Genomic DNA, 16,893 nt, shown 5'->3' with positions numbered 1-16,893 from the left:
CTCTTCCTCCTGTTGCTCTCTTCATTCACAAACACTTGCATCTGCTCTTTGCTCAAATGGGTTCTTGACAATTTCCCAGCTATAATAATAATTAATAAATTGTTGTTAATGGAAGACCGCTAAATTATCCCATGTATGAGGTGAAACTCAAACTTCAGATATCCCGATTTTAAGACACTTATGGACTATATGTATTAGTAGCCTGATTCTAGAAATTCCTTTTGCTACATATAGTGTTTCTTCATCTAGCAAGGTATCTAACATGTGGGAAAAGAATGTGCAAATCATCATGTTGGACGAAGGCCGATAAAGGGTCACAAGTCCATCAATTAGTGGTTAAGAGATTATTGGGCAGAGGTCCGTGAAGGGTCAAGTCCAGTACATTATCTCTCGAAAATGTAATGACGGCCTATAAAAAAATAAATTTGCGTCTTAACTATAAGTTATAATTTTTTGGCTTTATGGTGAGTACTTGATCTTAACACACGCTAAAACTTAAAGCCTAAAGCCTTGCTAAGTTGGTTTAACATATCCAATCACCCTAAAGTCTTGTTTCAGTGTAGTGTGGGGTTTCAATTTCATTGGAACCTGAAAACTTGACCGTTCAGAAGTGATAAAAACCTCTTTATGCAAAATGTACTGGAAAGGAGTGAGAATTGACGGGGCGGCTCACGATTTAACATACCTGATGTAGATACGTAGGAGAGGGGAGGGAAGATATGCAGAAGGAAAATGCGTGGGGAGGCGAAATGGTCGATTGCCCATTGAACAAGATGTTGATCATTCTTCCCAACTGCAACATAAACATCTTGGTGATGATGAGTTCCTCTACTCTCGGAGCTGTCTTCTCCAATTTCCACTATTTCCCCAGACATCTTTTTCCTTTAATTTGGTTTTCTGGTTGCCTTTACTTCATCCTTTTATCTCTGCCAGGGTGAAAGAGGAAAAGAAATTTAGATCAGAGTGGGTGAGTGATCAGAAAAAAAGAGAGTAGATGCTAGCTGCACTGGCAAGTTCAATAATGGGAAGATTATACCTGGCTTAGAAAGGAACAAAAAGAAGCAGATAGATGGAGCAAAAGTTATTCCTCTTTGTCAACATTTGCTGCCTTCTGGAGATGTCACATTCAAACTGCGCTGCCATCTCTAGTTTTGTGCAAAACAAAAATTTGCATGCTCTTTCTTTTGTTTGGAATAATAATTATTGGGGTTATTCAGACCGGCCTTAACCCAACCAATCACCAATGTTGCAAAAATTAGGCTTAGGATTTCAACAAAATCAGTGTTCTAGGCGGTCGACCGACTAGGCGTGCGTCTAGGTTGCATGTTAGTTATTTTGTGTGTGTGTGTGTTTTTTTTTTTTTTTTTTAATTGAATATCTTGTTCAAACTGATACAATTTGTAGTGAAATAACCCTAAATTGTTCAAATCAGTCGCAAACTCAAAAAAATGTAATAAAAAAAATTTCAAAATGATGTTCTCTAATATTAATACTTTGTGAGTTATGACTTTGTCTTGTGTTTTGATTCTTTAAATTTTTATACAATTTACAATTTTAGATGTTTTTAGGTTAATATTTAATATTTTAGTACTAACTATTAAAGTATTAAATAGTTTATAATTACTAAGTCTTAAATTAAAAAAAAAAACTTTAAAAAAATGACGTCCAAGGTGCGCCTAGCGACTTTTGCAACATTGCTAATCACAATGGGTGTTTACTCTTGGGCTTAGAAAGTCTAGTCTAGCATCATATCATTAAAATATGACTGACTGTTACAAAGTATAAGAAATAAAGTTGTTATTATGTTATTCAAAATGTACAATTTTTAATGTTCCATAGAAAAATTTGCCTAGAGAGACTAATCAAACATATGCCATTTGAATAAAGTTGTGTATTCAATATTAATTACACGGAATATAAAAATGGTCAAACTTATAATTCTAGGATTCTAGGATGGCTCGCCCAGAAATCAAACCCACAATTGACCTAGAAGTTAGTGGGTTGCTTTGGCAATCTTTATCTCATTAGAGGAATCTAGCTTATATCACATTCACACAAACCTATTTGATTTGTGTGACTATTGAAGCTTGGTTTTGGTCAAAGATTGATCAAAGACATCATTATGGAGCATGGCATGGTGCAGAAAGAGAGGGGGAGAATAATTAAGCATCTTTGACAGTGATGCTGCAAACTTTCGGTATTACTGGCTGGCATTGCTATACTTTAGGCTTGAATAAACATCTTAGTTGATATATGCCACAAGTGTCTTTTTCATCTCCCAATCCCTTTCAGAAAGCAACTATAAGCACATTGGTGGATACCCTGATTGGGGTACTCAGCCATAAGCATGTTCAGGCACTCGAGACTTGCAGCCTATCCAAGAGAAGGGTAGGATCCTAGACCTGGACACGTGTACAAGCGCATGCGGCCTTCTTGATTCTCGGGCGACCAACACAAGGTGTATACTAAGCGTCGAGTAGACCAGGGAGTCAGGATCCTCGGGGTCGGTGAAGCCAATCGAGTGCCGAATTCAGAGGCGTTAGAGGGAGAATATCTCCGAGATTTCTCTCCAATATTTGACGAGATTTACCTTTTCACCATTAGAAAAGCAATCTGATAGTTTAGGAAACTTTCTTAAGATTAAATTTGTTAACTTTGTTATTCCCTTTCTTGAAGCAGGTAGACATTGTATAAATGCCCCTGGGAGCACTTGCAATTATATTGTCACTTTGCCATCTTAATCTCCTTTAATTTTACAGTTGTGTTGGAATTATCCGACTATCCCGTGATCATAAAATCAACACACATCACTGCTTTCAAACTTGAAACCTCTTGTTAAACTGAAAGAGACCCGCACAATTTTTTATTTTTATTTTTTATTTTTATGTACACTTTAGTCCATACTGAGAATATATAGGATGCATCACTCCAAAGGTTACAAGCTTTTTCCACATACTCTCTTTTGGTCCACTTCAATCCTGACAAGTAAAGAAAGGACAAGAAGAGAAATTTCTTTTTGTATATATCCTTTTGGGCAGCTGATTAGCATGACACCAATGCATTGTGCTTTATGACCAACTTTGTGGCCCACCAGCCTGATCATCCAGTCCCACAAATACATTGTACAGTGTTAGATGTTTGGTTGAATGACATATTGATATGATCCCATCTTTCTTTATTATCTATAAAAGGCAAAATTTATCTCTCGTTTCGAGACCCTCATACTCTGAGCTAATAGTACAGAATTTGTAGAGGAGATAAATCACGTGATTCTATAGTCTATTAGGTGGGAACCGCATTAGATATAACTTCACATTGCAGCTATTATGACTAGATCCTGTGTCTTTACCCACAATCTGTCACACAAAATTAACTGAACGACACGTGGGTACCCAATCTTTCATACTGAAACTAAAGGAAAAAGTAAAGCTAGTGGGGATGGACCATATATCCACCACTTGATTCTTGGATTTGCTGCTAACCATGCATATTGCTTATACTAAATCCAATGAGTGAGAGTTATATGACAGGTGCCAGTCTGCCACCATGATTCTGGGATTAGCATTAAAATTCTGTGCTAATAAGCTGTGTTTTTAATGCCACTTTCTTGATGGACTTATTAAGTTGTTGACCCAAAGAAGCAGCCTAACCATATCTTTGTCCAGGCTGCAGTAACTCATTTTTCTGCATTATATAAACACATTTTGTCTGAATTGAACCATAGACTCATAAAAAGCATAATAAATGGCTAAAGCCAGTCTTTTTATTCTAAAACTTCTTCTTATCTTGGTATCTACAGCTTGGGTTTCTCTCTGGATTCTCAAGCCAACAGAAGTATGGACAAGAACTTGGAAAGCAGCAGAAGAAAAAGCATCAGCTTCTGTTTTTGGCTATAATGGTAAATGGAATATATTATCATCCAATGTGTTAGCTAAATTTTATGCCAATTTGATGCCTAAACGCGTAATGGATTTGTCGATCTAGTGCAGGCCTTTGTTTCGCTGTCTACTCGTTTCCTGTCGTTGTTTTCGCCATATTTGGTTTCGTTTACTTGGAACAGAAGAAGCAGAAGGAGGAAGGAAAATCCAGGCAAGAAAGGAGATGTTTAGCCTTTCTCAGCAATCCTTTGATTGTGAAGAGTTCTCTAGGGATCTTATCTGGGATTGAAATCCTTGGTGTGTCTCTGTTCATCATCTTTCTGGCATGGACTTTCTACACTCGCATTGCTAATGATTTCAGGAAAACTGTCCAAATCAAAGATTTCAAGCTGGCAGTGTAAGTAGATGAACACTGTCAAACTATACCATCCAGCATCGTATTAGGATTAAACACTTACCATTACGCATTTACGCTAAAAGTTATAATTTCTAGCGTAACTCTATTTTCAAAAGGCAAAATGGTGGACTTGGTCTTCAGGTCTTTGCCCAGCAATTATCTAACAACTTAGTGTTGGGCTTGCCCTTCACCGGGCTCTACCCAACACAGCACCATTATGAACACTGTCAAACTACAACCAGCATCATGTTAGGATCAAGTGCTTACTATTATAATTCGTAGTGAAGGCCTAACTTTATTTTCGAGAGGCAGGGTACTGAATTTGGTCATTCAGACCTCTTCCCAACAATTTCATAGTAACTTGGTGCTGGACTTGGCCCTTCATCTGACTTTGCCCAACACAGCACCATGAAGAACACTATATTAGGATCAAACACTTACTAATAGGCTAAAAATTATAATTCATAGTGAAGTGTAACTTTACTTTCGAGAGGCAAATTGCCATTCAAAACACTGCCCAACAATCTCTTAACAATCTGGTGGTGCTGGACTTGATCCTTTACGGGCCTCCGTCCAACACAGCACCATCACTGATTATGTCCCAAGACTGACTATTTTCTGCAATTTTCAGATGGCAATACAGAATGTTGAGAGTGGCTACACGGTTTGGTTTACTGACAGAGGCCTGCTTAGCCCTTCTCCTTCTTCCTGTCTTGAGGAGGATGGCTGTGTTCCGATTGCTGGGCCTCCAGTTTGAAGTTTCAGTCAGATACCACACCTGGCTTGGCACTGCAATGATATTCTTTGCCACGTTGCACGGTGCAGGCACTTTCTTCATATGGGGCATCAAACATCGCATTCATGAAGAGGTAGGTACTCAGTCTGTCTATATGTTCAATCACCAATGTATTTTCGAGTTAATGCTAAATTTAGATACTTTTGATTATAGCGATTTTTTTCGATTTAATTCTAAACCTTTTTGTATTTAATTGGGTCTTATAATTCGATGGTTTTACTTAATTGAGTCTTTGATGGTTAGAATCAAGGACAAAATAAAAAAATAACATTATAGTCGAGGATTAAATTGAGTAAAATCATGGCAGCCGATAACTAAATTGGATAAATTATAATAGTCAATGACTAAATTAGGTATTAATAGAGAGGAAATTATCAAGTTATCCTAACAGATGACGGACCCAATTAAACACAAAAAGACGTTTAAGACTAAATCGAAAAAACCACCATAATTGAGGACTAAATTAGGTATTGACTCATTTTCTTTCTAAGAAATAGAATTCTTACCTAATTGAGTTAATACTCAATTTGGTTACAATGATTTTTCTCAATTTAGTCAAGTCTTTTTGTGCTTAATTTGGTAATAAATTTAGATAGTTTAACTTAATTGAGTGCGAGATATCTTAGTAATTTCCTCTTTATTAATATCCAATTTAGTTATGATTATAGTGATTTTACCTAATTTAATCATTGAATATAATGATTTTTCTTAGTTTAATCTTTGATTCTAACCGTCGATGATTCAATTAAGTAAAATCATCGAAATCCAGGATTCAATTAAACACAAAAATATTTTTAAAACTAAATCAATAAAAACAACTATACATGATAACTAAACTAAATTAGGTATTAACTCAACTAGTTTGAGTAAAAAAAATGACTTTTTACCTACAACACTCAGTGATTCTCTATGGCAAATAAGCAGATGTGGAGGTGGCAAAAGGTGGGGAGAATATACGTTGCTGGGGAGATCACACTGATTACAGGTTTAATCATTTGGGTCACATCACTTCCACAGATAAGAAGGAAATGCTTTGAGGTTTTCTATTACACCCACCATTTGTACATAGTTTTCTTGGTGTTTTTCCTGTTCCATGGAGGAGACAGACACTTTTACATGGTTTTTCCTGGGATTTTCCTCTTCGCCATAGACAAGCTCCTCCGGATCATTGAGTCAAGACCACACACTCGCATTCTTTCTGCTCGAATCTTCCCTTCCAAGGCCATAGAGCTCATTCTACCAAAAGATCCAAGTAAGTTATGTAAATAATACTAAATGTTGTTACTTGTTAAAATCAAACGCTTGCCATAACGTCGAAATTTATAGTGCAAGTCTAAACAACCCCTAATCACCTGGTGCCGGATTTGGCCCTTCATGGATATGATCTCCGTCGAATAATTTCTAATTCTCCCAGTCCTCTAGCACCTACCAGCTTTAACGGGACTTGAATGTACCCATGACCTGGCTACCACTGTATCAAAAGTTATAGCTAGTAGCAAAGGTATAATTTTATTTTCTTATATCACTACATTTTCGAGAGACGAAATGCAGAGCTTGACCTTTCAGGCTTCGCTCAACAATTCCCTACCCACTTGGTGCTGGACTTGGTCCTTCATTAGTTTCTGTCCAACAATTTCCCGAGCCTCCGCACTTGCCAGCCTTAACTAGACTCAAACGTATGACCTCGCTACCACTACGTCAAAGTTATAGGTGCGAAGACACAACTTTATTTCTTTATACCACTACATTTTAAAGAGGCATGGGGCTGGACTTGACCCTTTAGGCCTTCTGCCACCAATCTCCTAACCACCTAGCGCTAAACTTAACCCTTCACTAGCCTCCATCCAACAAATGTATTGCCTCACTATTAGTTTAAACTTTTAGTTAAGGCAGAACACATTCATTTTACATTAGAAGCAACATTCTTGATTCTTTTGAAGAATGTAGTTATGTAGTTACTATATATATGTATATACTTTCAGGACTGAAATATACACCTACAAGTGTAATATTTGTGAAGATCCCAAGCATTTCTGAGTTTCAGTGGCACCCCTTTAGCCTGACTTCTAGCTCCAGTGTTGATGATCACACAATGTCAATTATGATCAAATGTGAAGGATGGTGGGGAAGCTCTCTCTATAACCTCATCAGTTCTGCAGCCACAGATTCAGAAGCTGATCAACTCCTGCCCATCCCAATTGCAGTAGAAGGCCCATACGGGCCTGCAACGCTAGAGTTTCTGAGGTAAAACACGTTGAACATATAATATATAAACATAAATGTGCAATCCAGCTATTAGCTTATTCTTTTAGTTGAGATGAAACACATGCTTCAATTTGGTATCATAGCTAGCCCCAATATAATCTGATGATTCTGCAGATACAATAGCCTAGTTCTAGTTGCAGGAGGAATTGGGATTACTCCAATTTTAAGCATACTACAAGAAATTGGCTCTGGTAACAGAAATGTGTTCCCTGGAAGAGTACAGATTATCTTTGCAACTAAAAGATCCCAAGATGTTTGTATGTTAAACCCGGTTCTGTCTCGACTACTCGACTCTAAGCTGAAAATCCATTTGAAACTAAAAGTTTATGTGACCCAAGAAAAGCAGACTAATCAAACCTTGCTGGAAATGCTTGATCATGATGAGGTATCTGTAACACAACTGAGAAACTTTGAGTCCAAGTTCTCAGGCTACTTGCCATATGGACCTGAGAATTTGTACTGGATGGCAGCCATTGCTGCATCTGCATCCATTCTTTTTATGCTATTCCTTGCTTCCTTCAACCATGTTTTTCTTCATACTGGTAATAATAAGAAGTCATCATCAAAGGACAAAACTCCCTCTTCAGTAGTTGATCTCTTCCTTTTGTGCTCTTTCGCTATGGCTTTGGTCTGTGTTGCTCTAATAGCTGCTGTCAGGAGATGGAAATGCCTCAGAAAGGAAATGCTACCATTTGCAGACAAAGAAAGTATAGCGTTGAAACCGCGGTTAACAGAAACGAACCTAAGCCATGATCAGGAACTTGAAGTCCATTTTGGAGCAAGGCCAAACTTCCAAGGTTAGTTTCAGTTCCAAAAGTTATAGCATATAGCGAATTAGCAATTTTATTTCTTTATACTGTCACATTTCGAGAGACAGAGTGCTGGACTTGACCCTTCGAGCCTTCACCCAACGATCCTCATAGCTATCTAATGCTGAACTTTACTCTTCACTATCCTCTGCCAAACAATTCTTAGAGCACCCGCCAGCTTTAACTGCACAGTTTTTACTACCAGTGAAGGGGCAAGTCTAGCATTAGATAGTTAGGGGATTGTTGGGCGGAGACAGGGTTCTAGACTTGGCCCTTTGGACTTTCGCCAGCAATCCTCATAGCCACCTAATGTTGGACTTGGCGCTTCACTAGCTAGTCTCTGTCAAACAATTCTTATAGCACTTGCCAGCCTTAATTGCACAGTTTTTACTACCAGTCAAGGGACAAATCTAACATCAGATGGCTAGGGAATTGTTGGCGGAGGAGGAAAGGGCGGAGTTTAGCATCCTGCCTCTTGAAAATGTGGCGGTATAAGGAAATAAAATTGCATTCGCTATGAGTTATAGTTTTTGGTGTAATAGTAAGCGTTTGATCTTAGAGCTCGCATAACATCCAAATATTCTGAACTTGCAGATATCTTTGCAGAGTTTACAAAAGAATCCAGGGGTTCATATACAGGAGTGTTTATCTGTGGACCTGAGTCAATGAAAGAGTCTGTGGCTTTAGCCTGCCAGCTGAGCTCTAAAGCTTGTAGACCACAGTTCAGCTTCCATTCCCTAAACTTTTCACTGTAATCCAAACAATGATGTTTGTGTTATACTGATAAAGCTAGAACTGATCAGTGTTCATCGATATATCCCACTAAGCTAGTACTAATGTACTATTATCTTCCTTTTTATCTCCTCCTGGCATCTTGTTTATTGTTAGGCAAAGTCGTTCTTGATTTGTGGTCATCATCCCACTTTCATATGATAAGATTATACTATTTTCAACTAATCAAATACAAGACTTTTTCAACCATGGCAATCAAAGTTCTTAGGTAAAGAGGCCAGGTTAGAGTCATGATTATGGATTTAAGTAATTGATTTTATAAACATGCTTGTAGTATCAATGTTGTTTTTGATCGTGCAAACAAAAAAAAAATAGTTATACTAAAGGGACTGTTTATATAAGTTACGAAATGGTATCGTTTTGGATTAGGAGGCTTTTTGTAAGGTGGATCATGGCTCGTGATATAACATTTGAAATTTAAGGGCAGTTTGAATGGTGGCAACTTTTATTGTGGACTGTGGTCTACGTAGCAGTGTGGACCAGGTAGAAAAAACGTCGTTTGGAGTTTTTTCAGTTAACAATGGTAGACGGAAAATTTCATTATGGTCTATGTAGCAACCTTGCTCATTATTCAGTTTCATTTTATAACACACTATAGTTTCATTACAACACTAGTAAAGTACCATTTGAATTCAACTGTAGTTTCATTTGACAATATACAATCAATGTGCGAGACTTACTATTCAGTTTCATTCTATACACAATATAATTTCATTATAGCACTAGTAAAATGTCATTATTATACAACTACAATTTTATTTGACAATATACACTCAATATGTGGGACATGCTATTCAATTTCATTTTATACATATTGTAGTTTCATTAAAGCACCGTTAAAGTATCATTTTAATTTGAATTTAGTTTCATTTAACAATATACACTTAATATGTCATATGTTATTCAATTTTATTTTATATATAATGTAGTCTCATTACAACAACACTAAAAAAAAACAGAATGCTTCATAGTCTCTTTTCATTAAAAGAAATTGCATCATTTTGGATTATGGTTCACTGTATAACCACGGTTGAATGGAGAGCTGGGCTGGGGTGGTCAACTGTTCAATATTGTTGGTGATTTTAAGAGCCGCACAGAACTGCCAAAGTCATAATCATGCAATGTATCGTGTTTTATGGGGTCAAAAGAAATGGACCATTTTGAATTGGTCCAAGAGTTGATTAACTCCCATGTGTGTATCATATGTAATGTTAAAGTCAAGAGATTCTTTATTATTGTTGCGTTCAAATTCAAGAACCTCCGCGTTGAATTCTTAATAGGCAAAAACTTGTGTGAGACCGTCTCACCATGCAACGGGTCGGGTCGAGTCTGGTCAAGATGTAAATATAACACTTATATGCACAAATGTCATACTTATATGCTCAAATGTAATACTAATCAGGAATAAAATTTTTGTTACTTATAAGGGTAAATGTAATACTTTTAAGAGAAAATACAATACTTTTACATTTCGATTTAAAAGTATTACATTTTTCCTCAAAAGTATTATATTTACTCTTATAAGTGAGGGGCACTTGTCAACATTACTTATCATGAAAAATGTATTACTTTTTCTCTTATAAGTAACAAAAATTGTATTCTTGATTAGTGTTATATTTGAACATATAAGTATGACATTTGCATGGTACTTTGACCCAACTCGACACGTCTCGCGAATAAGGATCCGTGAGACGGTCTCACAAAAGTGTGACCCAAAGAAATATAAGTTTTTACAGATTACTTCATATGTAAATCATTATAAGATAATACTAAAACATTATTACAAATGCACATGTTTAATTTCCCGTTAGTTCACAACTTGAAATGGTCACGGGTGAGGAATATGTTGGAGGGGTGTTAGATTGAAATCTCTTCTTCAGGAAAAGAAATCTCTTCTTTAGATTGAACTCTTTATGCACACAGTAATATTGTAGGAAATAACATTTTATTTAGAAGTTGAATTTAATATGCAAAATGAGAATAAGTGCAAATGAACACTTATTATCATTACATTTATGTATAGTTTATATTAGATTTGATTACATAATTGATGGCGTAAATACACCTGGGTATACGAGTTCTGGTGTACCTTACTTAATTATACTTATACCCAAACACTGTGGATGTAATAGGTAGTAGATATTTTATTATTGTTTTTAGTATTGAATACATGAGACCAGGAAGTTAAAAGTCTAACTGCACAAAGTTGAAATTTCGGTCGGTACAATACAAGTTGTGAGAAAAAAATCTCCTCTTGCACTAGGTAGGATAGTTGATGTGGCATTCATTGATTGGACACTTAGGTCGTGTAAGATGTTAATGTGATACCTGGTGAAGCGATGACCAAATTAACCTGTCTAATGGCGATATGATGGTCGAAAGACTATTGATATCAAGATCGAGAAGTCTACTAATATCAAGGTTGGAAAGTCTACTGATATTGAGGTTGAGAAGTCTATTGATATCAAGGTCAGGAAGAAATCATGAGCATATATACAATCTATATTCAGCTTTTCAGGTAAGTAAGAAATCATGAGCACTATAACCCCATCACTAGTCACCGACTTCCTATTGTGCAAGAATATAATTGTCGAGACAATGAAGTAGACAATGAAAATCAACCAAAATTACTTCTGACTAGATTCGCTACAACTCTTTTGCTAAAGCCTAGCTACCTAGCCAACCTCTCTATCAAGATCGTGAAATCTAAGGATATAAGACTGGGAAGAAACCACAAACGACTAGTATATCCATGTTATAGGTATAGTAGGGTTGCCAATAACCCCATCAATAACACACTAAAATTTATAAATAATGTAAAATAAAATGATGATGTTCTTCCTTTTTGTTAACAAATCTTATAATTTTATTCATTATTTTAAAAAATATTAATCATTTAAGAATTTAAACAATATAATTTAATATTTTGAGTCTATTTATATACAAAAAGTTGAATTTAAAAATCATTAAAACCATTAAATAAAATAAGTGAAAAAAGAATAATTGATTTAATAAATAATTATTAAAAAAAAGACAATTAAAATGAGATACTACATTTACTTCAATTTTTCATTCTAATTTTTAATTTTTCAATTAAAAATAAAAATTATCAATACACATTTTCTTATTTTCCCTTTTCTAATTTTCTATTTTTCTTCAAAAGAACAAGAAGAAGAAGAATTTAATCAATAACCACATTAAATCCAAAGCCATGTACAAGAAATTAAGAATAAGTCTAGTGAAAATTCGTGCCAAAGATTTTTAATTGGGGGCTTTAATTGCTGACCAGTGACCACCAGAAATAATCGAGTATTTGCTTCAAAATTCAAATGGGGATTATATTGTAGTCAATTTCAATTATGTCATTTTCCAGGATGCATATATATATAGATATGATTGCGTTGGCAACTTTGCATGCACCCACCCATTTGTATATACTGAGCTGTTCCCACCTTATAGGCCAAGAAATCACTGCAATTATGAATATTTTGGTGAACCATTTCACTTCACTCATTATTGCCACACATTCATTTGATTCTCTGGGTGGCTCACATGCATACACAAATGAGGTTTGCTACTTTTTCCCTTTTTTGTGCTTTAAATAAAATAGATATAGATCTATTTTTGGTACTAAATTTACAGATGTTACGTTTTTTTTTATAGTAATATTAACTCTGTTACAACGTAGTATCTGTTCATAATTATACCGTCTTCACTGAGGCTTGAACCCAACCCTCCAATGTGATGATGCAACCGGGTGCCACTAGACCACAAGGTCTTTGGCTTATAGGTGTTATGTTAATCCACTTTTAATGTTTTTTTTTAAACATCCATATTTGGTCATAGTATTATTGTGGCATAACCATTTTTGGTCCATCATCAACAAAACCGTTTAAATATTATAAAATACAAGGAAATTTAGGTATTCAATTATGAATTTTTTTCAAAAATAAAATAAAAATAAAAATATAGCAGGTCAACCTACTTTGTATAAAAAAATTAAAATTTGCTTGTATTTAACAACATTTTAGCAATTTTGTTGACAGATAACAAAAAATGATCATGCCACAATAATATTAGGAACAAAGAGAATGTTTTGATAAAGGAAGACCAAAAGTGAATTGTCACATATAAATCTAAGAACAAAATAGAATTAACTCAAAAATATATTTGATGTGATAAGATAATATGTGAGGCAAAATAAAAATGGAAATATTAAACAATTTTTAAAGAAAGATTTTTTGGGGTCCTTGAGTTATAGAAAATAGTAAATTTAGTTTGTGTACGTGCCATAACTTTTAGTCCTCAGATTGTTAATGAAATGTCAGTTTTAATTAAGGGTGTAAATGAGCCGAGCAGTTCGCGAGCTGCTTGCAAGCTGCTCGGTCAAAGCTCGACTCAAGCTCGGTCAAATTCGAGCTCGAGCCGAACTCGAGCGGCTCGTTTAGTAATTGAGCCGAGCTCGAGCTCTAATGTCTTAGGCTCGTGGCTCGTCGAGCCGCTCGCGAGCCATATATATATATATATAATATTATCTATATATATATTTATTTATTTATATATAAAATATAATATAATATATACATATAAAATTATAGTTTATTTTTAATTGAAACATCCCTTAACGAGCTCAAGCTCGAGCCACCCTATGCTCGAGCTCGGCTCGGCTCGTTTACACCTCTAGTTTTAATTTCTCTAATAATGAGTCAGTTAAAATTTATTGTACTTTTTAGAAATCATAGTTAACTAGTGGTAATAATGAAATGTTATCTCTTAGGCTATCTTTATTCCTTTAGTACTCTCTCACTTTTAAAAGTGAATTTCACTTTCACATCATCTTAAAAAAGGTTTACTTGCTGTTGGGATAATGATAGCATTAGTTTCCTTCTCCCTTTAAATCACACTTAGGTTCTGTTTGGTAGAGCTTATTTAGGAGCTTATACCTTATTTTAAGCTACTAATAAGTTATAAGTCCTGTTTGGTAATGTTCCTAAAATAAGCTAGTAGCTTCCTAAATTTTTTTTTCCATCTTTAACCTTATTATTTTAAAGAAATGACATCATTTACCCTTCCCAATTAAAACCTTTTTGGCTAAACCTTTTTGACTTTTTCTCTTCAATATGTTTGGTTGTAATTTCAATTTGACATTTGTGTTTGAACATTGATTTTTGTATGAACTAATCTTATGAATTATACACATTTTGTTTTACTTTATATGTTTTCAAATATATGTTCTTACTTTATATTTTATTAAAATATATTGATTTTACTATTTGATATTTTAATATATAAACAAACCTATTTAAATTTAAAACTATTTAAATTGTATGAATATGTCATTTTTAGTCTTTTAACATTTATCACCTTATCAAAAAACTAATTTTACCAAACACTTTTAAGCATAACAGCTAGCTTAACAGCTCTTCAGATTTCAACTTCAAACTTATAGCTTTTCAGTTTTCAACTACTTTTCAGCTTTCAGCTACCTTTTGAGATATGTTTGCCAAATATAGCCTTAAAATTTATGACTTAGTGATTAAAACTTAAATGACAACTCACTTTTACTAAACCAAATTTTTCTAGTGAGGTGAAATGGTTTGCATTCCTCATCACTAATGGAGCGATTGGTTGGAAGGGGAAAGTTAAGGGGAAAAGAAATTATGATTTCGTGGGAAAAAATTAAGTTAGAAATTGCAACTTTTAAAAGTCTAAGGGCCTAATTAACTTCTTAGCAAAAGTTTGAGAGTGTATTTGACTCTTTTCCCTAAATAAAATAATAAAATATATAATTATACAATTCTACTCATTTTCACTCATTTTCCAAAAAAATGAACCAAAGACACAAAGACAGTTTTCTAGAATGCAACGAATTGAACACAAAATATGAAACTGTTTTATGAAAAATAACTCATTTTCCAGAAATCATTTTTCTGCTTTCCAAACACACCCTTAGTGTTGGCTTTGTGATCAAGGCACTGGAGTTGTGAGAATGGTGTTGGCTTTGTGATAAAGGCACTCAATTTGTGGAGTCGTGATTAGTGCTAGCTTCGTGATCAAGGCATTAGATCACTAATTCATTGTATCTGATCTTATACCAAAGTGGCGGATGTAGTGAATTCCTCATTAAGATAGGAGTGGAGTGGAGTGGAATGATATATAAACTTTCGAACCACTATAATTTTTGTGTCTTTATTACTTTACTTTATTTATATTTTGCATGCAACTAATACACGTAAATCACACTACACAATCACTACACAAATAATTATACTCCGTTGTGCACAATACACTAATAATTTTATCAAGTGTTTTATATTCTTTATTGTCTATCAAATTTTAAGTTATTTATAAAAATCTATTGCCCCCCATCCCCCTAGGCTTTTATCCTATCCTTTCGGGACGAAGACAACCAATTATATTAGTATAGTTTCAATTTCAATTATAACTTAATAGTTAGATTTAATTGCATTAAGAGAAAATTAAAAAGATAGAGAGAAATTGAAAGTATTTGTATGAATATAATTTTAAAAAAAAAGAAAAAGAGCACAAAGTACAAGCTATTGATGCAATATAATACACTAATACAATTTTTATTTATGTTATAACTCTAACAATATTAATTGTTATTTAGTTTATATTTAGTAGGTAGTAGATATAAATCAAATAATCCATTCTTCCAATAAAAATTACTTATCATTTAATCGTAGATTATATATATATATATATGAAATTTTAAAAAATATTACTTTGTTTTTTTAAATAAAAAAAAAAGAAAAATCATATGATTAATTTAAGAACTGAAGAAGACAATTTTAAAGATTAAGGGGGGTGTATTCAATCATGACTTTTGTAGATTTTTAAAAACTTTTAAAATGATAGATTTTAATAAACTTTTATTGATTTTTATAGAGTCGTTCAAAACTTTTTAAAACTTTGTAAAACTCTATAAAAGTCTGTATAAAAAACTTGCATAAACTTTTATCAACTTTTTTATTTTAAAAAGTCTACAAAAATCATTAAAATTCTAAATTGAATATATCCCTACAAACTTTCATAAGCAATTCATAACAATATTAAACACTAAAATTTATAGTTACTAGAATTTTTCAAATAAAATATTTAAAAATATAATTACTTTTTCTTGAGAAATTAATATTTAAAAAAATATAATTACTAGTTGCATAAAATAAAAAAAAATTAATAATATATATTTTTTTTGAAAACATTAATTAATAATATATATACAAATTATATTTGATATATTGCTAGGTATCAAGCAAAGAGCTATTATTTGCAATAACAATATGAGACTGCTAACAACAACAAGGTGCTTCTCTTTGTAGCCTCAAATTGCTATTGCGAACAATAGTTCACTATTCGTAATAGCATATTGTTAAAAAGAAAAAAGAAAAAATATATTACGAATAAACATCTAAATATTATGAAACATATAGTAAAAATTGACGGTGGTAGATAAAAAAATTTACTCTGTTCATGTATTTAGGAGAAAAAGTTTAGAAGTTAGGGATAAAAAGTTCATAGAAAAAAAAAATCAAAATATACAAGCAACAATGAAATAAAAATAATATTATTTTTAATTTTTAGAGGAAGATTGTAAAGTTTAGGAGAGAGAAAAAAACTGGTAGAGTTTAGGTATGTAGAAAATATAGGATAATGAAGAAAAAATGATTTATTGAATTTAGGTATAGTATAAGGTTTATAAAGTTTAAAATTTTAAATAAAGAGAAAAAATAGAGTTTAAATAGAGAGAGAGAGAGAGAAAATTTCAGTGTTGGTAGAAAGAAAATTTTGAAATCTTGGGGTTGAGGGTTGGATTTCAACTATTTATATTTGAGAAGGAAAAGTATATAAAAGTCTACAGAAGTTCTAAAATTAAAAACTTCTTACAAATTCATAACTTTTTGAATACCACATGACTTTTAAAGATTCTTTAAA

The 16,893-nt window shown here is 33.5% G+C and overlaps 1 protein-coding gene across 1 annotated transcript; it reads left to right on the top strand.

Annotated features, from left to right (window-relative positions):
- The first annotated feature begins 3,595 nt into the window (after positions 1-3,595).
- On the top strand, positions 3,596-9,107 carry LOC115996836 (ferric reduction oxidase 8, mitochondrial). The gene is made up of 7 exons (XM_031236261.1): positions 3,596-3,898; positions 3,990-4,275; positions 4,907-5,144; positions 5,996-6,323; positions 7,054-7,315; positions 7,451-8,133; positions 8,740-9,107. The coding sequence occupies exons 1-7, from the start codon at positions 3,745-3,747 to the stop codon at positions 8,898-8,900; spliced, it is 2,112 nt and encodes a 703-aa protein (XP_031092121.1). The 5' UTR covers positions 3,596-3,744; the 3' UTR covers positions 8,901-9,107.
- Positions 9,108-16,893: the final 7,786 nt, after the last annotated feature.

Source organism: Ipomoea triloba, chromosome 11, assembly GCF_003576645.1.
Source record: "Ipomoea triloba cultivar NCNSP0323 chromosome 11, ASM357664v1".
NCBI classification, from domain to species: domain Eukaryota; kingdom Viridiplantae; phylum Streptophyta; class Magnoliopsida; order Solanales; family Convolvulaceae; genus Ipomoea; species Ipomoea triloba.
This window is presented reverse-complemented; position numbering and strand designations above follow the sequence as displayed.

Excerpts from the sequence above, each read along its gene's own strand:
- LOC115996836 (XM_031236261.1), top strand. The coding sequence starts at position 3,745 with ATGGCTAAAGCCAGTCTTTTTATTCTAAAACTTCTTCTTATCTTGGTA. Across the intron at positions 4,276-4,906 it reads AAAGATTTCAAGCTGGCAGT|ATGGCAATACAGAATGTTGA; the intron begins GTAAGTAGATGA and ends TGCAATTTTCAG. Across the intron at positions 6,324-7,053 it reads CATTCTACCAAAAGATCCAA|GACTGAAATATACACCTACA; the intron begins GTAAGTTATGTA and ends ATATACTTTCAG.